Source organism: Agelaius tricolor, unplaced genomic scaffold (genome assembly GCF_023055355.1).
Source record: "Agelaius tricolor isolate 1412-34295 unplaced genomic scaffold, bAgeTri1.0.p SCAF_18, whole genome shotgun sequence".
NCBI lineage: Eukaryota > Metazoa > Chordata > Aves > Passeriformes > Icteridae > Agelaius > Agelaius tricolor.
Genome location: NW_027269278.1, coordinates 5,331,565 through 5,354,197, shown reverse-complemented (window position 1 = coordinate 5,354,197; position 22,633 = coordinate 5,331,565). Strand labels below are relative to the sequence as shown.

At 37.4% G+C, this 22,633-nt stretch overlaps 1 protein-coding gene across 17 annotated transcripts in view; it reads left to right on the top strand.

Moving 5' to 3' along the window:
- Nucleotides 1-22,633, top strand: part of TENM2 (teneurin transmembrane protein 2) — an 883,055-nt gene that overhangs the window by 576,655 nt on the left and 283,767 nt on the right. For 12 of the 17 annotated variants that reach the window (XM_071443114.1, XM_071443122.1, XM_071443121.1 and 9 more), the window contains one exon: nt 13,792-13,875. The exons of the other annotated variants lie outside the window; for them this stretch is intronic. In XM_071443114.1, the coding sequence (XP_071299215.1) occupies nt 13,792-13,875 (84 nt within the window). The remainder of the gene's footprint in view (nt 1-13,791; nt 13,876-22,633) is intronic. 17 annotated transcript variants of the gene reach the window in all.

Genomic DNA, 22,633 nt, shown 5'->3' with positions numbered 1-22,633 from the left:
GTAGCATTAAAATCATCTTTAGCTCTTGCAGTTCAACAAAATCTTCAGGCTAGTTAAATTGTAAAGATTATTGTAAAACAGGAAATGCTTCTGCTGTAGCATGGATGTTATCCATCTTGATTAAGCAGCTCTGGCAGGTACTTTTAAATAACCAGTCCTAAATACTCTTTTTAACCACTTTGGGTTTCTATATCTTGCTGTCTTAGATGAACCAAACAAGAAGAGTTTTTATAACAATGCTGCTTTACCATTCTTCACTTGCACCAGTTTTACTGACATTGAATGGGAACATTTACTTTCTATGAAAGATAATTAAAATTTAAAGCTGAATAAATATAGTATACATAATGTTTATTAATCCTGAGTTTCTGTGAAGAACAATGTAGTATAAAAGTGAATTAACTAGTACAGATATATTAGCATACTTAGTATTAAGAGATTCCTTAGAAAACTGGAAATGAGCAGAAAATTTACTGATTCTAATATTTTGAAGGTAAATTAATTCAATGTATCATAGTTCTGTTGATATAATCTTCCTTTGTGCCCTAATTTCATGTAAGGGAAACTGTGGCAATATTTGCATGCTGTATTTGCTAAATGCAATGTAGTTACTGTCCTGAACTTCCCACTTAGAAGCATTGATCTCACAGTTTTAGATGAAGCCTCATGGAACACCACAGATGTTTTGAAAAAACACACAATTTAGGTCAACGAAATTTATTTTAGAAAACCTTCTGTACCTACCTTGAGGTAAGATTGGAGAGTCTAAATAAGTTATCAAATACATAGAACTGGTATGGTAATGCATAATTCTGCATTGGATCTGTAGAAAAGACATCTAATGCAGGAATGTTCTGTTAATTACTATTGTGCATCCTCTGGAATTGTTGTAGGTGTTCTTTCAGTTTGTTCTACTTGTGATGGGACATCTGGCAAATCCTCCAAGCTGTGATAATTACAGTAAAGGTTATTTCAATGTTGAGACTATTTTAGTTCTCCATTTGAAGTCCTTAGGTATGATTTTTTGAGTATGAATTTATAACTTGCCGTCCCTGTATACACTGCTTCCCTCAAAGCAGTGATGTGTAATGGAATCTGATTACCTGTGCAAGGAGTGGGCTGCTTGGACATTCAGAATCCAGGAGCCATGACAGAGGAATTAGGTGAAAAGTAATGGAAGCTGAGTCACAGACCCTGAGCTCTCTTCAGAGTGAATTGTTGCCTGGGCTGCACTACTCACACCTTAACACAGCCAGGGTTGTTCATGCTTAGTGACATTTAAATTTAACATTTTTCCTTCCTTTATCAATTTATATTACCCAGTCATGCAAGAACTTATTTTTTTAGGGAGGCTGGTTTTGCACTCTGTTCTGAAGATTAAAAGAGCAAAGTGTCCAACACCCAGCTTTCATCTGCTCACTTCTGTGCCCACGTGGTGCTTGGTGAAGCCATGCTGCAAGGAAGTGCTTGATTTGCCTCCTGGAGTCAGCAGAGAGTGGTAGATGCTTTTAGATATTTTCCAGAGGAAGACCATTCTGTCATGAATTCACTCATTCAAGTAAAGTGGACAAGACTTCCCTCTGAACACATCTCAGGAGTGGATATTTCTCTCACCTGGCTGTAGAGAATAGGTTTGGCTTCTCTGTAAAGAGTCTGGCCATGGTCTAAGTGCCTAATTTAGGTAAAGATCCCATCTATATGGGTTTTTAATGCATGCTGGACATGTTGACCAGCAAGTAACAGCTTAACAGGGTTTTCTCAGTGTTAGATGGTAAAAGGAAAGATCATAAAGATGAACTTTGAGATACTGGTTTGTGAAAGGGTTGAGACATTGCTCACTTGAGCCTTCCAGACGTGGTTTCACCTTGTAGTTGTCCCTTTCTGTCAAGTATCACTGTCTATGTGATTTGCCTGATGGCTTCTGTGTGCCAGATGATATCTAGGGTTTGTCATGACTGACAATTAGGATTTGATATGTGCACATTTAAAAAGTTCCAAATGCTTGTGATGGGGTAAGACCACAAAGTAACTGGGAGGGACTAGTGAAGATGTCAGAGTGCCCTTGGTTGCATGAGCAATGTTTGTGTGAATTGATGATAACCCTACTTGGTGAAATTGCTACATCCAGAGGTGAGCTGGAGAATTTGCAACTTCCCCTATGAAACAGAGGTTCTGCTCTGTCCTAGTTCCAAGCTCTGTTTGCTGTCTCCTTCAGAAGAGTGCTGTTTTTACAGCTCAGTGCTTCTCCATGTTGGAACAGGGTCAGCAGCTGTATGGATTTTCCCAGTGATAAACATAACTGTGTCCAGGAACGATCCAGGTTTAAATTCTATTTTCAAAAGCATGCCTTTGCTCCCAGATGATTGAATAGAGCTCTTGGCCACGGGTGACTGGTGGCATGTTTAATGTCCCAAGTTAATGACCCAACCTGCACCAGAGGTGTTGTGATAAAAGCAATGACAATTGGGGGATCACTGCTGGGCTGAGGCACAGCCTGTCCACTTTGAGAAAACAGGTTTCTAATGACCCTTCACTTTGACTCATCTCCTCCTGCCTTTGTGTCATCTACTCTTATTTGGCAGATATTACACAAATTGAAAGCAGAATTATTTTTTTTTCTGACTGATGTATCTTGGTCCTATGGCTAGTACTAAATAAGAAAGTCTAAAAAAATTACTGGCATGTGAAAATTCTTATTATGTTCTTAAATTTATCTCATGTCATGTTTTTACATCAGCTGGCAAAGAAGCTGTGTGCAGTATTTTATACATGAGCATGCTTGCCTTCCATCCTAATGCACCCTTTGGATCTACTGAACAACAGGGATGTTTTCAGGCTTTGTGCCCTGCACAAAGAGAAGGCAGGAGCTTGCACAGAGACTGCCATGCCAGGAGTGCAAGGAAAGGAAATGCAGCCTCTGGACAGGGCCAGCCCCTTCCCCTTCCACATTCTAAACTGAGCCCTAGTGTTTGGGCAATATCTAATCCTTGATCTAAAGGATGTGTGATGTGTCCAGTTTATTTACCTTGAAGGAATGAAATTCTCAGCTGCACCTATTTACAGTCTGAATGTATTTCTTCAGCAGAGTCCTCTGATTCCTGATCCTTGCAACTTTTGAGTTGTTTTTTTCCCAGCTCTAACAGAATTGTACCCAGTAATGTTTGTTTTCCCACCTTCTTGGCTGTCTTTTCAAGTCTTTGATTCCAGCTTTTCCTAAAGGTTTTGTAGTTTGTTGCTCCATTATGTGCAACATGGAGTGTGCAGTGGAAAACTAGCTGTGAACATGGGGTAGTTTTTGTAGGAACATCTAGACTTGAGACTCAGATTTCTGTTTACACCTAAGGTCATTCTTGTGTTACTTGTGTTTTTTATCTCTGACTTCTTCCTGTGCTCCCACTCTTGCCTCCAGCTCTGCTTCTCTCCTCTCATGCTGGGATTGGCAATGAGACACTGTGCTAAGGCAGTTTAATTGCTCCTATTCATAGCCTAATGATTTTTCTCTTATTTCTGAGATTACTCTGACCCATTTATTGCTTTGTTCTTCTTTATATGACATTTATGGACAATGATGGACACTTAAAAAATGGACAACCATTGAAAATTTTCAAATGTCAGCCGGTTTCAAATACTATTTAACACTTCTAAAGTTCAAGTCGCTACTTGGCCTTTTCTTGCTTCCTCTTTAATGAAGACTGAAACTTCTTCATTTTGTTCCCAAAAGCAGAAGCATTTGATGTAGATTAACACTGACTCTACTTTTCAGACACCCTTCTTCATCCCACAACAGATCAAATGTATAGGATCAAATGGCATCATTTTGATCAACTAAAATATTTGGAGATAAGCTGTCTGTGAACTGTCTTATGCTTTTGGCATTTCCATGGTAATATATGTGGAGGAGGAGAAAATGTGACTTATACATGTTTTCCCAGTCATGATTTGTCATTATAAGTGAAGATCCTTTTAGGTAATGTAGTCAACACAATTAAAGCTAAAAGGCAAGTTTGGCATAATCCCAGTTTTTGCCTTTCTGAAATATCATTTATACAGAATCAGATTACATGAAGTTCTTAATTGCCAGAATATGTAAGAAAATACTTCAGTAGGCACTGATATTTCACTGCATACACAATTAATTGTGTATGATGCCATAATTTTGGTTTGTGTGTGTAACAGAGGGCAGAGTGTTTTTCTGGATTTTTTTATGGGAAGTCTGGAGATGCTGTGTAATAGCACTGTCTTGTGCTATGGTTTAGATGGCTTTTATCTATCCACTAGAAGCTATTTCGGGATAAATTGACAACCTGCACTGTGTCTTTTTACTCAATCACCTCTGTGTGCAGAGTGCCAGTAGTGTTTTCAGAGCAGCACTTATGATAAGGAAAAAGTAGGCATAAATGGGCTGCTGAGAATTTATTGGGAGTCCTCATTCTGTTGATCAGGAGCTCTGCCAACACAGTGACTCCACTGCCTGTTTAGTGAGCAGGTAGAGCCTTTTCTAGCAGAGTATTTCTCCTCCTCAGAGATAAAAAGGGTAGAATGAACAGGAGCTGAGACAGCTTGTCACTGCTGAATCTTGTCCTGACAGCTGCCTTAGCAGAATGCATTTGATAAACTGTGATTGACAAAATACTTGAAAACTGCAGCTTAAAACTGAATTTCTGGAGAGTGTGAAAGTAGACAGGATAAAGTAAGAATAGTCTTGTGAGCACACAGAGCTGTCATCACGCACATAGCTCTCTCTAAATTTGAAAAATAGAAAGCTGTAGGGAAACCTAGACTGTCCTAATATAATTATCAAGATCATTACTGAAATTGAGCCTTCATTTGAAGCTAGGCCCTGTGCTTGTTTACTACACAAATTCTAATGTAATTTAATTCAGTGGTAGACAAGGGGCAAAACAAGCAAAAAGAAAATCAGTTATGGATTGCTGTGAACCTTTGGAGTCCATACATAAATTTTTAAGTTTTATGGTCCATTTTCATACTAAGAAAGAATTGGCAACCATGGACCTGATTTCCCTGACTTTACATTTGTGGTCTGAGAACAATTAGTTTCCACTTACTGCAAATTAAGCTCATCATTTCCCAAAAAGAAAACCCTTTTAATGCATCTTCTCCATGATTGGAAGCACTCAGAGGGCTCTTTTGCTTAGGTGGGTTTTCTGCTCTATTTCAAATCAATGTAATCTCCTTAATAGTCTATATAAAACATTATATGTTGTTCCACAAAACTCTGAAAATTAATTACATCACTCCTGTATAAATCCTGGGATGATTTTCTAAGTACTTCTGTGTATGTTCAGTTGCAAGCAGAAGAAGGGGAGTCACTGCCAGGACTGCAGAGGGCTGTGCCAGTGAGCAGAGCACAGGCTCTGTGGGTTGGAGTCATTTCACTGCACTACCACTTGATGCATTTGTTGGTGTTTGCTCTATTTTTCATTTGCATTTAAATTCCTGTGAAGGAAAGATAAGATAGAGGTAAACAAATGATGTTTATTTGCTCTTCAGTTGAGCTCCTACTAGACATGTGACTTAGAGAGAGAAAACATTGGGGAAAAATGCCTCGGCATCTTCTGCAAAGCATCACACCTCCATTCATTCTCCAGCAGACTTCAAAAGACACTTCCCTCAGTTTTTAATGAAAACATAAATCAACAGGGAGTAACTAAAAATACAGTTCAAGTTAACAGGAAACTAGGTCAATCACCACATGACTCAGTATTTGTAGCTTGCATGAAGAGAAAGCATTGTCTGTGTTTATTTCCTATCCCCTTTGAGTGTAATGCTTTCTCGGTAGCTGTGCACAGCATGAGGCTGTGATGTGTTTGGGTGTATCTGTCTTGTCCAGGGCAGTTTTTCTGCTTTTTGTACAAACTGGGCACTGAGGGCTCCATTCCATCAGGGAACAGATGAGTGTGTTTGCAGTCAGCCCATGGTGTGTGCGTAGGGGAGCAGCTGCCATCACGTGTGAGGTAACATATGTTGTTACAGAAAAGAGCTGCATTTATCTGGGGCTTTTTCTGAGCATTACAGACTCTTCCTGCTCTTTGTTGCTCGGTTCATGGTGCAAACTTGATTTTGGTGGTTTTTAGAATGAGCAGAAAGTACTGAACAGAATAAACAGCAAAGTACTGAAGCGATTGATTTCTGTATGGCAGTATAGTGAAAACAAAGATGTTGAAAATTTCCTGAATGATCTCACAATGTAAATGGTAGGTGTGACCAGTAGGTGAAATGGATTAATATTGAGGAACTATGATGGGCTTTGAATTGTCTATTAAGATTCAGGAAAGTTATGTTAGTACAGCAGTGGACAATCCTGTGAAAAGATATCCATGCAAGATTACAATAATGCAAACAAACATCCTAAAACAAAACTAGCAAGCAGTGGGAAGTTCATTTAAAGAAACCAGAAAATATTGTCACTGCCACTGTAGAAAGGTGTGGAAGGTCCATAAACATGGGACAATATGTTGGATTCTTGTTCTTTCATTTAAAGAATTATACAGTTGAACTGCAGAAGGTAGTGAGATGATTTATCCAATGCATAGTTGCCTTGTGAAGTATAACTTTAATATTCTTCAGTGTAAAAACCACTGGTGACATGACTGTGGTGAATGACATAAAAAATGTGAAAAAGGAATGATTGCTCACTGCCTTTTACCTGTATGGAAACTATTCAGCCTGAAATTAGCAAATGGCACATCCAAAATGAGCAAAAATCCACCTCATGTACATTCAGGGCTTCTTGTCCCTGGACGTTGTAAATACTAACAATTTACACTGGCTCAGAGCCAGACTTGGGGAACTGATGGAAGAAAAATCCAACTGCAGCTGTTGAATAAAATTTTTAGGAAAGTGGAGAAGCAAGCTCCTGGAGTTGCAGAGGATATTCTCAAGTATTACTTTGATGTATTTATTCTAGTTTTATACTTTTCCCTGGGCTAGAGAAGTGATAGAACAGCTTTGATATGATTTGCTACAGGTTGTACTTACATTCTTTATCAAAGAGTCCTGAGAATAGTTTTGTTTCAAAGCTATAGGTGATCTCATTATAGAGGCTGAACAGATATTTGGTAAAGTTTGAGGTAGAAATATTGTTCTTCACATCTTTTTCCCCAGCAAAAACCACAGTGAAGCAGTAAGCTTGTCTTCTTGAGAGTTGTGTGTCAGTTTTTAGTTCTTCAAAATTGTTTACAGGCACAGATGACAAATGAGATCTTACCAACTAAATTACCTCAAAACTGTAATTTGATTTTTTTCACTGGTAGAACTTGCTGTAGAAAGATGAGAGATCAGAAAGTAAAAGTAGGTTTAAAGGTGGTTGAGGCTCATCAATTAATTAACTTGCCATAGCAATTTAAAAACAAACAATATTTCTTAACAGTGAAGAGCATAAATGAATAATGAGGAAGACAGATGCTGAAGTTATTACTTCAAGAGCTTTGTTTTGTTTTGTGAGGCACTGCTATTGCTAGAACACTGATCTCAGTCACTTTCTTTGTGTTTTTAGGAGCTTCCTTGGTTTTAAATTAGCAGTGAGCTACAGTGTTGGAAGCAGACAGGATGTTGTAGTGTCTGTGGAATATTCAGGTTGCTGGAAAAAATCAAGAGCAGCTACCTTTTTGATTTTCCCTATGGAAGCAGGAAAGTAGTATGGTCAGACAACTTTTACTGGTTGACTTATCCTTTCTTTGCACTTTGAAGCTGAAAAATACATCTCCCACCATAAGGAGAAATAATATTTTTACAGAATTACTTCTAGGATTTAATCTGATTTTAGTCTTCTTCATAAAGTTTTTATTTATGCAGTTTTGTGTGGTGCCAAAAGTAAGGATAAAAAGCAGTGGGTGCTTTAACTGAACTGTTGAGTGGTTTTAGTACAGTGCATGTGGTCTGCTCTGCCTTCTAAATTTTGCACCTGACAGCTTCTGTGGTAAAATTTCATTCATGTGAATTCTGTCACCATATTTATGTAAGGATAACCAGTTTAGAGACTTAATTTTGTTTTTAAGAGTAGAGTTAATGGTCTTTCCAGGTGTTAAGTTTTTGATCTAAAAACATAGTCATTGGCACAGTGTAAAGAGTTATTTGTGAGAGTCTTGCATGGAAAAGGTATTAAAGAAAGAGAAAGCAACCACAGAGAACCTTCAGTTGCTGCTTGAAGCTTTTCTTAATTTTTAATAAATTATTCCTATCAGAGTTGTGACTTATATCTCCATAATTATTAAATCATGACTAGTAACTGAGTCATTGGTCTGTATGGGGGTACTGAACCATTCCTAACAGCATGAAGTAATCGTTGTTGAATTGACCTTTACTTCAAAAGGCAAAGTAAAACCAGAAGGAAAAAATGTTGGAAGTTTCAATTAGAGTTTTACTTTTTCTGTGAGTCAATGACCATGTTGAATTAAGAGGCAGTTATGAATATTTTAGGCATTAGGGCTTGGCTGTTCAGGGGAATTTGAGAAGATTTATCAAAATTACCAGATACATAGTGGCATGATCTTAATGTGATATTGTGAAATTGATTGACACTCCTGTGTAGACATAATCATTTGGACTTAATAGGGCTGTATTTAATTCTTTTGGGAGATAAGACTAATAGAAATCATTTAATTTGACTTAACTGAACCTAAATTTCAAGTAGATTTATTTAACTTTGACTTCATAGTTATAACAGACTTCTGCACAAAGAAATAGACACATCTCTGCATTTTAAGTGCTGATCTGAATTATGAATGTCACTGTGATTCTTATGCTAGAAAGACATCCCAATGCTTTTAATGCTCCATAGGAAATGAAAACAAAAAATGTAAGCATTTTTCATTTTAATTTGTGTGTTGCTGTCTGTAATGTAGCTAAATACTTGCTTTATTCTCTGCAAAAGGCATGGATAGTGCCCTTGGAAACCCTTGTACAGTAGATCTGTTGCTGGTCATACTGGTAACATTTAGGAAGTTTTAAATTGCAATGCAAGTAAAAACTTCTTCTGACTCCCATTTTATAACCTTACCTTTAGGCTGAGGAGAGGGAAAATGGTGTATTTGCTGTGGAGTTCATTGAACTAAAATACATTTTCAGATATCCTTGAACTGCACTGGAGCATTTTCCTTTGTAGTGTTTGTCAATTCTGCAGGAGCGTTGAGTGGTGTGTTAACATATTATTTTGTGGAAGTATACTCTTAAATATGTCTTGTGGGTGTTTTGCATTGGAGAATAATTGTGCTTGAGAGCTGCCAGTGCACTCTGAAGGTAGAGCTATTTGAGCCTAATTGAGTTGTTGAATGTGCTTTGGAGGAGAGAAAACCGAACACAACTTCCACAAAAGATCAAACAAAACATTGGATATAAAATGTGCAAGAGAACATAATGGAGTAATACAGCAGAGAGTAATTCTGCCAAGACAATATGGGGAAAGAAAAATTGTGTGGCCTTTTTGTTGCAGAGCAGTTCTTATTCCTACACCTTTGTGCATGACTTTTGTATTTCTGGGGTTTTTTTCCTAACTGGAGGTGGTGTGCATGGAGGTTGAGTGCTGGTTGAGCACCATCTGCCCACCAGGCATGGTCTGAAGCATTAGGGTACAATGTGATGGGGAAAAAAAATCCTGGTTTTTGAGGGCAGAGTAGAACATTGACCTGTCTGGTACTGAGTCTCCTGTCACTTGCTATGGGCTTTTTCCTGTTCCTCACTCATCATAATGATGAGCAATAATCATGGAGCAAATAGCAAGGAAAATGCACTGAGATACCAGCAGAGGAGAAAATTCTGCTCACAGAAAGTGGTCAGTAAAAAGGAAATCAGAGATATTTAGGACATCAGGATATTTAGGTCTCAGCCACACAGGTGTGACAGGAAAGGAGCAAGGCTTTGTTACCGGATGGTTTTGTGTAAATATAGGGAGGGAGGGAAAGCAGCTTGAGAAATTCAAGCTATTTATTTGTAAGGCTTTTTTTCAAGGTTTCTGAAATGCTTCTTCATAAAAATAAGCCAGCTTTTTATTGTATATTACTAGTAAAAATTGGGTTATGCCACTTTGATAAATAGAAGAGGAAAAATAAGAACAGAGCTTAGGAGGATGTTTAGGCTCTGGTCATATTTAATGTTCCACAGTCATTTTTTAGATCAGTGTTGACTGAGAGACATAAGACTTAGGGGTGGAGGAAACAACTCTTACAAAATGTAAGGAAGTTTTCATACACACAAAAACCCCCAAACAACCCAACCATAAACAATGTGCTATCATCTTACAGGGTGGAGCACATCTTACATGATTGGTTACCAGCTTTTAGTGATGCCAATTGGAAAATGCTAAACAGCAAAATGCCAGAATACCTCTGAGCTGATGAGACTGAGAATTGGTAGTGCTAGCAGGAAGCCTTCATTTAAACCATGAAGGGGAGAATTTTGAAATAAGGAAACAACTGGGGATGAGGGGAGAGGGAGTGATGCTTGTTCCTGGATTGCTGGTGGCTGTGGGTGGTTGCTAGGACAGCTCCAAAGAGGGACTAGAGCTAAGAACAAGAGGATATTTGGATATTTGACAGCCTCTTTGCTGGGACACTGACATGTCCTGTGGGGCCAGGTGTGCTCTGTGCTGGGATCCTGAGGAGCAGAACCTCTGGCTGCTGCTGTCCAGAGGTGCCTCCCAGATGTGGGAGGGAAAGTATTCCGTTCCTCAGAGTGGCAGCTGCCCTGGGGGCCTGTTGGGCTGGGAGGGAGTTTAGAGAAATATTTAAAATATGTAGAAGGCAAGGAGCTGGTCCAAACTGTGTATTCCTCATGGGAGGGCAGGTCAGGAATTGCAGTGGCTGTTTTCTCAGTTTTCAAAAGGTGCTGCCAGGATTGATGCTGGCATCAAAAATCACCTGGAAACTGGGGCTTGAGACAGCAAACCAAAAACTGCTGCTTGCTCATCTTTGAAAGGCAAGGACAGCAAACAGGTTCCTTTCTCCCTGCCAGTTACTGTGGGAGGGGTTGTGTTTTAAGGGAATGTATAAGAGGAGCACAGAAAATTCTCAGAGGTTTTGCATTTCCAGATATAACTGCGGTGTCTGATAGGGACAAAATTAACTTAATGTTCTAAAGATTTACTTACAAAAGATTTTCTTTTCTTAATTTTTGTTAAGGCCAAAGATTGTAGGTCATATTCTGGTCTTTCCTGCTGATAATTGCAAAATCCATTACCATCCCTTCAAGATGTTTTTTATAAAAGGCTGTACTAAATCTGAATAAAAGCCTAATAAGTAGATTAGTTAGAAGAATAGTCCTCCTGAGGATGGTTGATTCCAAATGTAGCTGCTAGAGATAACCCTAAATGCAATTAGGTTTAACTCCCTGTGAGTGTCAAAGGAAGGTAATACCCACGGAGAGTTCCCTTCAGATGACACTATTTTAAAAAAGTGTCTTAACATTGAAATATTCTTTCCTTTGGGCATTGGTGACAATTTGTTTGTTTGTTTTTTTTAATTTCTGGAGAAACAGTGCTTGGCAACTTGGGCTTTAGCCATTAGTTTTAGGTGCTTCCCAAAAAAGAGGGATGGTTCAGCTTCCCTGGGTGAGCAGTTTGTTGTCCTCATCTGTGTCCTTGATAAGGATAAAATATCCCAAGGTGGCCACAAGCAGGTGGAAGAGAAAATAGCAGATTCAGTAGCATACACAGGCTTAAAGGGTAATGTGATAAAATGTCAATAGATGAATTGTTGATGGATTAATTCTGGTTTCCCTCATAAAAGAGAAATGAAAGCTAAAGCTTGTATTAAAACAGAAATAGAGACATTAAAGATTTTGAAACTTTTCATATGATGGGAGGGATATAACAGAAATAGTATAATTGCAAACTACTAAAATGGTTTAATTTAGCTGTAAGTACTGCAGAAGAATTGCACTGTATTTAAGAGTTTGGTTCCATTTTCACATAGAAAAAGAAAAGGAAAAAAGCTTAGCAAAACATTTCCATTACTTCCTCTTTGATGTATTCCTGCATATGCATGTTTTTAGTTATATTTCATTTCTCCCATTTTTTTAAATATGAAAATGATATCAACTTTTAGTATTTTGTTTTCAGGGGGGAAATTGCTGGTAATACCAAAACAAGAAATTTGCAATAATTTTTTATTTATCAGCTTTTTTACATTGATATCCACAGTGCTCTGCCCTTCACATTTCTTTGCTTGACTTTGTTGTTCTTTGAATGATCTTTCTTGATAAGTGTTCCTGAAAATATTTTTCTTTTCCTTTCTTGTTTTTAAATCAGAAGTCTGTACCATAAAAGTAAAGCTGAACTAATTAAATGTGAGCCAAAGTACCCAAAAATGTCTTATAATTGTACCTTAGCAAAATTTGACTTCACGTGTGGCAGGGAGACATGGAGCCAGTTCAGCAAATTCTGCCTGGTTTTTATTGGTTGTAACTTGTCACTTGAAATTCCTTTCCTCTCAAAGCCAGAGATGTAAGACTCAGGAGCTGTCATTCTTCCACATTATTGCCCTTGAAGCAAAGCATTTTTGCTCCTAACAAATAGTTAATTTGTTTTCTAGTGTGCAAAGTGTTTGTTTTCTATTGTTTTGGTCAGCTCTTTTTTTTTTATTTGTGTCAGTGTGTTGCCTTTTTTCATTGTATATAATGAATTGCTGTGTTTAAAAAACCCATTTTCACTGTTGATTTGTTTAGCTGTTGGGTGAAAGGTTTAATTATCTTATAAATATTATGAAGGATTTGAATGTGAGATGCACCATGTAAAATTATTTTCCAGTGAAAACTTACAGACAGTGAAAAACAAGAATTAGAGTGACCATATATTAATTATTGTTCTTCTTGTCTTGCTGGTTTTTGCAAGGAAAATAATGTAAATAAATAAAATTAGGTTTTATATTTCGTGTTTACTACATCTGAAAATTTTCCTAATGTTACTATGAAATTCAATAATAGTTCTCAATTGATTTCAAGCTTTTCAAATGTAAGAGGACTCCCTGATTATGTCATGTTTTCAAAATCCAGGATTATTTTAGTTCTTTTTTTTTAGTCGAAGAGAGTAAATTCAAAAGTAAAGGGTTTTTTTGTTTTTTTTGTATGTATGTATTAAAATCTGCTTTCTTAAAGATCGAGAGTCTTTATAAGATGGAAAGAAAAAATCATCTCCTTGCAACAGTAGAGTTTCACTGGTTCCTGTCTAGTTGAGATTCAGCAGAATGAGTTTGATTATGTTGAGAGTCAATGTAAAAGTAATAATGCTGCTGCAATAAACTTGAAAGAAATTATTATTATGGCTGTAAGTGTCCATTTTCCAAATTTATCTTAGGAGTCTGTTTTTAGGGAACAAAAATTATCTTTTTCAAGGATGCAATGGTATGTGTTTGACTATAGGAGTAATGGATAGTACACTGAAAATAAGTCAGTGTGAACTTAAGTACCTCCTGTAGAGCCTGTGTGGAAACTCTGCTGGCCTTTGGATAAAATTCTACCCAAAGAGAGATTTTAGAGGGGTTTTTATGCACTCAGGCCTTTTTGTGGTTAATGATGCTGACAGTGGGTATATGGACTGCCTGCAAAGCAAGACTGCACCAAACTACTGCTACCCACTCTGCCTTTTTATGTCATTGATAACAAGATGAAAGAATTCTTAATCTCTAGCTAATGAAGAGTAATGTGTTTTACTGAGTATTGAGGAATGCTTTGGGTGGGAGGAGGTGAAACATTCTATTGGTCTGTTGTACCAAAGATGAATGGAATGGAAGAAAAGAAGAAGAGCCATCTCTAAAATGTTATTTGTTTTATTTCATTTAGATTTTCACACACACCTTTCTGAGAAATTGAAAGACAGACAGACAAGCTGGCAGCAGCTGGCTGAGACAAAGAACTCTCTAATACGTAAGGTTTTTATTTTGCTTAAACTGTATTCCTTGTAAACTTAGAACCTAGTTTAGAACTTGTGTGTTGTGCAATGCTTAATCTTGTCCTGTCTATGTTCTGTTTATTATGTGTTGTGGGATTTTGGTTGTTTTTTTTTTCTTCCTGGGAATTTATGTTCTGTTGAATAAACCTGACCTCTACTACTCATTTCTATCTCATTGTTGAGTATGACCTTCCTGCTTGGATTGAACTAATTTAGGGGTTTTTCAGTGGGAGACTGGGCTGGGTGGTGAAGGAGCTGTTTTCCCTGAGCTGATGGTGCTTTGTGGTGTGGGGCTCATCCCATGAGAAGAGGAGAGCTAAGATAGAGCCAGATATGGGTAGGCACAGGCATCATTTTAAACCAAAATGGTACCTGCACCTGTATTTTCACCAAGGCAATTGCTTATGTTGTATTCCATTGGTAAAGATTTGCATGGGACACCAGTTTGTTCAGAGATTCTTCAATCAGACTTTTGAGTGAAAGATTTAGTGATAACTCTGTGCATCTTCAGTCTTGATTTGAATTCTTTTGATCTGACTATGAGATTCAGACAGCCACACTTGATGTGCCCCTGAAGTTTTGTATCTTAGAGGCTGTGCAAGTCAGGGAGCTGTGTTGGTTTTTGTGGGTTTGTAGGAATTGTGCATTGCCAGCCAGGGGTTTTTGAAGTACCGCTGTTGCCCACACACTCACATTTTTCCTTCCTTGAGAGTAAAACTCCTTTGGGAGGAAGAGGATGTTGGGGGGAAAAAATCTGCAATGCACTTTTTTTAGAAAAAGGAAAAGTTGCCAGACTGTAGTCATATAAATCAAAAGATATCTCAAGGAATTTTAGTACAAAGGGAATGATTCAGTGGCATTGACATCTTCCTCTTGATATTTCTGGAATTCAAGAATTATTTTCATTAATTGGATGTATACATGTACACTTATACTAACTATAGTATCAGCTGGTTTTGATAAAGCCGTTTTTCCTTGACTTGGCAAACTTTACCTTGTGTTTGATTGACTAAAGAGATGAAAGATGGATTTTGTTATTTCCTTCTTTTCTTCCACTGCACCTCTGACCTAGTACATACATGAAAGATACCTTTTTGTTTTGGCTTTTTTTTTAAGCATTTAAGTAAATGCTGTGCAAGATGAAGACCCTAACCAGGAATAATACTCTGCTTGCTTAATATTCAAATGAGACATAAACAAAGGTTTTCTCATTACCCTCATTTCTGCTGTACTTCTTCCCATAATTTCTTGATTTTTGGTAAAAACTAGCAAATGGCATTTTTCTTTGAATCTCAAACATTGTCTGGACAAATACTGGAATGGTTTCTTAAATCAAATTCTGGAAAGGACTGAGCATCTGTGACCATTTCCTAGTCAGTGCAGCCCATGAGTGTTCAGTGTGTTTTCAAACAGCAGATAAGAACTGTTTGTTGTGTTTCCATGCTTCTTAGAAGGCTGGGAGCCAGAGCCTTTGGTAGAGTAATTAAATTTCCATAGTCTGATGTACAGTGCTAAAAACTGCCCAAGGTAGTGTGTGTATGGTTGGTAATAAAGAGGAAATTAATAAAGAGCAGAAGCGATCCTGTACATATCTCTGCATTTCTGAAGCATTCATGATTATTGGTGTTGCAGGAGGATTTTGGCACAGGTGAAATGAGTGGGTTATGCTATTTGGGCCGTACTAAATCTCAAAGAAAAATGCTTGAATGCATTTTCCAGGATCACAGAAAGGTTTGGCCTAACAAATTGCATCCAACTGAACAGTGTCTTTCCTCATTGAAGCTTTGAGGCTTTTCTAGAAACAAAATACTGTTTCTCCTTGTTTTGCTTCTTTTTCCATGTAACCTGATACTCTTCCTAGTTCAAACAGATTAGATTGATATATTGCTTTCAGTTTTTCGGTACTGTGTTTGTTCATGGCTCTAAAAAGTAAGAAGAATGTGAAAATGAAATGTACTAATAACTATATCACAGCTCACAAATACTTGATGCTTGCTATGGGCTTGATTTAAGATGCATTTAAGAAAATAATTGAACTGAGACAAGCAACAGGAAAGCAGTACCTTTTATGACTTTTATGAGTCTCATTTCTTGGACATGCTAAATCTGAGATGAGTAGTGAAATAGTTTTTTGAATGCTCTAAATGTGGTGAGAAAGGTGCAGTGAGTTTGCTGACCCAGATGTGCTGCCTGGTGCTATCAGCCAAATCTTTGATGTTAATAATTCCAGGGACTTGACCAAAAGCAAGCTTTATCTCTGCTGCTTTTAAACAGTGCCATAGGATTTTCTACATCAATCTGGATGCTGCCAAAACCAGACAGATGGCACTAACCTCGGTTTAAAGCCTCAGCTGGCTGAGAATGCATCCAAATAGTGTTGCAAAGCTTTCAGTGTTGTGTCAACAGGAGAGGACTCTTTGTATCACCATAAGAAGAGCCCTCAGACTTTGCATTTCAAAGGTACCCAGTTCTCATGTGTGCTCATCTAGAGCAGGGATTGCTTTGCAGTGCTCTAATAAAATGATGGGTTTCTTGATCTGCTCTGCCTTTGCTTTGCCAAGGTCAGAGATGCCACTGGTGCAGCCACAGGAAAGGAGATGAAGTGCTGAGCATGGCTGTTAGAAGGGGCAGTGGCTCAGAAGTGCAGGCAGAAGGATTGTTGTCAGATGTGTGATCTGGCTCTGGAAAGAAAGAGAATAAAATTGTCTTACAGAAAAAATATCTCCCCTCACTAGTATTTGGGGTAGTCCTAAATCTCACCATTTCTGAGTACGCCTTTTCTGGAAAAAGCAGTTTTAGTAGATTTTAAAAACTGCAACAAACAACCCACCCCAACCACCCCCAAAATCTCCAATCTATGTCAAAATAAGAATTTAGACTTAAAAACAAACAAAATAACCAGACCAGCCCTGGCTTCTTTTCGGAGCTGTAAAATAATGTAACAAAAATCCAGCTATTTATTAAAATAATTAATGTTTTTTAAGCATTCCAGGAATATGATGTTGAGTATATATGTGTGTATGTATATACATGTATTTTTATACATGCATATATATATATATATGTATATGTATATATGTATAAAAATAAAAAGAAATGTAAAAGTGTGCTGTTTGGGGTATGATGTGAATAGGACCCTGAATTAAGAGTACTAACAGGGGATTTTTAGGCTCAAATTCTAGTAGGTGTTCTTTGAAAACAACACAAGTAAGACCTAGGTTTATCATGGGATTTTAGCAGTGATTTCTTTAAATAGCCAAATCTGGGTTGTGCAGTTACTCTTCATGCAACTGTTTTGTTCAGAAACTGTCAGCTGGAGAATGCAAACCACAGAGGCAAAAGTGTGTGATAAAGTGTGATAAAAATATGGGGAGTCCTGAGGGAGAAGTAAAACTCTTGCTGAAGAAAGAGTCCTAGAAGCAGACAAGCTGACAGTGGTACCAGGTGCCTCTTTAGGGGCAAAGTTACAGAGTTTGTCTGAGCAGCACCAGTATTGGAAATAAAGGATTTGAAATTTGCTTAAGAAACAGAAGAGGTTGTGTGATGAAGGGCTGAGCTGCTGGCAAAACACTCGATCACCTCAGATTTACACAAATCGATCTCCTGTGGAATGCACCATGCCCTAAAAACTGGGAGCTACAAACAGAATAGGTTTTATTTTAAGGAGTTCTGTGACAGCTTATAAAAAGCAGCTTTTCCACTTTTTACATGAAGTTTCTACCTCAAAGATACTGATGAAATAGGTGACAATTTTTAACACAAGCAGTGACAAAATAAACACCATCTGCTAATGTTGGCTTATTCCATGGTCTTCTTATGCTGGGTGATTTTATTTCACCTTTTTTCAGAAATAGTTAATGACACATCTGCTGTGTGGTGGAGGTGCATTTTTGGTGATTAAATGTGGACATAGGATATGAGAAAACAGTAACAAAACTTTTTCAGAAAACTGAAGAAAATATTAGTGCCATAAGGCACTAATAACTAACAAACTAACTGTGTTGATAGCTTTTATTTTTTTTATTTTGACCTTGTTTATTGTTGGATCAAAAATTTCAAAATATATTTATTTATTTATTATTTATATTTATATTTATATTTATATTTATTTATTTTTATTTTATATATCTTTATTTATTTCAAAATACATATTTATCATGGAAAACTTCTCATTTGGCCTTTATTTTACCAAAGCAAAAACCTTGCCAGTATGATATTCGTACTCCTCCAAGCAAGCCTGGTTTTGTAGCACATCTTTGAGTGTGGGAGTGTGGGGTCAGAGCAGGTTTGGGTGTCCTGGGGGATCAGGGTCAGATTTGTTTACATAAAAAATATATTCTAAGGGAGCATTATGTACAGTGGGACCTGGAGAACAGAATAATGAGGTTTAGCTCCAGGTCCAGTTGAATTTTGGACAATACAAAATTGTATAAAGAGTTGTTTGCTTGTATAGAGTGTGTCTGTGTCCTTTGGAGCTCCATGAATCCATCTTCTCCCAAGCACCATGGTGGAGCAAAGTGTCCTTGTCTGAGTCCCTGCTTTGGGCAGACCAAGGTTTAATTCCTGATGTTTTCTGTCAGGCTTTGCTTTCTTCCCTTTGGCAGAGCTCGGTGGTCCTGTGGTTTGAAAATCCCTCTCGAGTGTCCCTGAAGAGCCATCTCTTCCCATCACCCCAGGATGTCCCAGTTTTCCCTCCTCTGTCAGCAAGGAGAATTCTTTGTGATGGGAATTCCGATTTAGCGCTTTGCTGCAGAGGCATTAGCATAATGATCCGCAAAATTCCGAGCAATTAGGCTGTTAAACCTGTGTTTACCCTGCCAAATCGTACGTCCCGATGCTCTTATCAGTGTGAGTAGATCTTAATAAATCCAAATAACTAAATGTCTGCATCTCCATGTGCATGGGTGGATATTTAATTTTAATTATTAATATTTAATTTTAAGATTGAGATAGAAATTAAAGCCATGGAAACTGTAAGAGGGAAAAAAACATTAAAAATTTGGTTATGTTGTTCTCTGGTAGGTGAAAAAGCAGGATGGACTGCAAGAGACATTAATTCTGACCCTGTCTAAAAGTTTCAAGTGAAAACAAAATCATTGTCTTTCCTTCCTGGGCCACCAGGGTCTGTTTAATGGTGTGAATTCCTTGTCCTCATTTTATGTCTTCATAAAACCACAAAAACTGAGTAATGTAAGTAAAGCTTTATGCAGTCCAAGAAGAAAATTACATCTGGAAAGAGAAGCCAACACACTATAAATATTTCTTTAAAGGAATTGCTTGGGGTTTTGTTTGTTTTGTTTTGTTAAGCCTTGCTTTAGCTCCTGATGAACACTGGCTAAGAAAATATTGATAGAAATATTTTTAAGGGTAAACATCTGTACCTGTAAGTATTGTTATACTGTTTTTCAAACTTCATTAAATTCATTATTTTAATAATGAATGCGTAGAAGTGCTGTGAAGTAATATGTCATTAATGTTAATTGTTCTGATAAAAGAAAAAAAGAGCAATCTGACTCTTGATTTTTTTGTCTTTACAGACTGCATAGTAATTAAAAATTGGAATGAGAATTCATGCAATTTGCTCAAGTACATTCAATAGTGAATATTTGAAGTCATCCCATGATCCTTAGCAGTGATGAACAGATTTACATCCGTTAAATACTTCCATTACAAACCTTTTGGCCTGACCTCATCTGTGTAAACATTTCATTTATGAATTATCAAACCTCTTTGAAAGACAGCCTTATGTACGTGTATTATCATTTATGTTAATCAGAAACATTTTTCAAGCTGCTGTTCATGAAGTAAGGGTGAAAAATCCCTTGCTTATTCATACCCATATGTATGCTGTGAAACTTGAATAAGGAGGGAGATAACAAGGACCGATTTAAAATATAAATTATATGTATATTTTTTTACGCTCATGCCATATTTCCATAGTTTAGATTTACTTCAATCCAGTGTAAAAGGTAAAAGTGTGGCAAGTCAGAACAGAGGTTTTTTTGATCAATATCCATAGCTTGCTTTTATCAAAATTCTTTTGTTTAGATTAGAGACTGGAAGTGAAGGTGCTTTACTCCAATCTGGGTTTGCATCTGTGGCAAAACTTTTATAGCCTCTAACAGATTATATGATATATTACAGGGTATTTTAAATATGGAGAAGCAATGAGGAAATTATGACTGCACATGGTTTTGGACTATGTTACTTGCAAACCCTTCTGCTTATTAAAGAATTTTACTTTGACAATGTGAAACTGCAGTCACAAGTTGTCAGTGGAAGGCCAAGCATTTGGATAGAAATGTAGTGGATGGTCTGATTGGATCTGAAGATTGAAATCTGTTTGGGAAATAAGCAGAGGTGAAAAGCTGACTTGCATAGGCCATGTCTTGATATCCATTTCCTTTCTGGGCTAAGTGAGCTCAGTATTTGCAACCAAATTCAAAGCATTCCTCCTGTTGGTAAGATTTACAGACACAGCTGATAAAAGTTTTTCATGCTTTTTCAAAAATTATGTCCTTAAACAGCATCATTAGGAGTTAGTATTTGATCCTGCCTGATTGTTTAGATTTTGAGCAATGGTTCAGCAGCATGGATGTGCTTCAGAGAGAGTTTTCTGTAGTGCTTTGCTCACTGTTTGCCCATGCATGATTTTACTTGGTTCCTTTTTATTTAGAAGGAAAGCTTTCTCAGTTAAAGTCTGGCATGGGAAATACTGTGCCTCAAATCCCACATGGCCTGAACTACCTGGTCCCAATTAATGAAATATTGAATGTGGTGTTCATGCCAGGAGGGCCCTGAAAGGACTTACTTCAGAAAAGGATTATATCAGTAATTTTCAGTAAAGCATGATTTTGATATTATAAAATAGCAGGTGGAAGTGGGAAATTGAGTGCATTTTGGAAAAGTAAATGAACTTCAATGAGGACAAAAAAGAATCAGGTGCCTTGTTTCTCATTACCAATCAGAAATCTTTGTTTCTTACCTATCTAGCCTGCAAAATCTTCAGCCTTTGAGCACTGTACAATATTCATTTTTAGGACAAAAGTGTACAACTGCCCTCCCTTCTCTTTCCACTTGAAGGATGGTTGGTAATTCTTAGGATCAGTTGGAGTTGTTTCCTCTGAGTCTGGGTTCTGAATTTGACTGTGTATATCCTGTGACAAGATCACCATTTAGGTGAACACCTATTGGTTCTTTTTCCAGTAGTAAAAACATCTTGTGCACCCTCCCTGGCAGCCTCTTACACAGCACAGGCTGAACAGCCACGAGCTGAGATTGAGCAAGGGCCTGCTTTAGTCTCTGGAATTGACATTTTCAGAGTAATAAAAGGCACCTCTTTGTTTTGTCACCATCACTCCTCATTGTCACAGAAAGCCTTATCAAAACAACAGCACTGCACTCATGGCAGTAAGGATTGAATTCTTCTCTTTTGGATCTGACTCAGAACTGGCTTCACTCTAGATTGGTTTCTGAACATTGTCTGATTTAAATTGTGTAAAGAGCACGTGAGCTCCGTGTCTTACGGGCTGATATCAGCATTTTTGCAGCTCAAAGTTAGGCTTTGTATCAACAGTTTCTTGAATACAGGAGGAAATTGAGACTAAACCAGGAAATCAAGGCCATAAGTGCCCTGGTTGTGCAGTACGGCTGCATGCAATAAAGGCTCTGAGATACAAAATCTGCAGAGGTAGAATTGAGATAAACATGTTTGGGGTAGATTTAGGAATAAGATGGATAAGGATAGATTTAGATAAGGAAGATAGATAGGACTGATGTGTTTTGTATTGATTTCTGCATTTTCTGAGTCACTTGTGTGATGTGCATTATTGGCGTTCCATTCCAGATGCCTCAGAGATGGCCAAGTGTGGTGTCAGGAAGCAATGGCATGTCAGGCAACTTCCCAGAGTGGTTAATACAGTGCTGCTGCTTAGGTAATGAAGCAGTAATAATGTGAAAAGCACTGCAGATGTTAACAGTTACAAAAAATTGTAAATTATATTTGCCTTCCTTTACTGTGCTCTTTCAGGTCTGTCCTTCCAAAGCCATAGTGATAGAAATCAAATTGTCTCAAAGTTAAATGTGAAGTAAGGGGAAAGGGAGAGAAATATCTCTTAGGTGTGGGTACACAAATATTTATGGAGATATGTGTGGACAATATTTGAAATCACTAAAAATCCAAGCATCTGAGCTGCTTCACATGAATCAAGAAATGTTATATAAAAATAGCTGCTGCTGTTATACAATCTTCCTAGCTCTGTTTTCTTCATCAAATTAATACAGAAAAAAGTGGTTTTGTATTCTGAATATGTGCATGTAGTTGAATTCCTTGTTCAGCTTTTAATTTAAATGAAGTTCTAAATTTGGTTCCCTGTCTAGATTTATGCTTGTGACCATTGTTTTACATGACAATCAAATTAGCATTTAGAAATTCCTTTTCCTTCATTGTTCTCAATATAAAAGTACCTGCTTTAATTCTTCTTTAGTTCTTGCTTCTTTCTAACCTGAACCTGGTGTTGAGCTGTGCTGTGTGAGCCTGTGCACAGAGAAACTCCTTGCCTTGTGTGCTTAAAGCAGAGAAACAGGCACAACTCTTGAAGTGGTTCCACTTAATAGTCACAGAATAGCATTTATTTTAGTTGGGGAGTAATGTGTAACACAACTTCAGTTTTGTTTTTCATATATATATATTATATATATATATAATATATATATTACATTCTGTATGTTTTT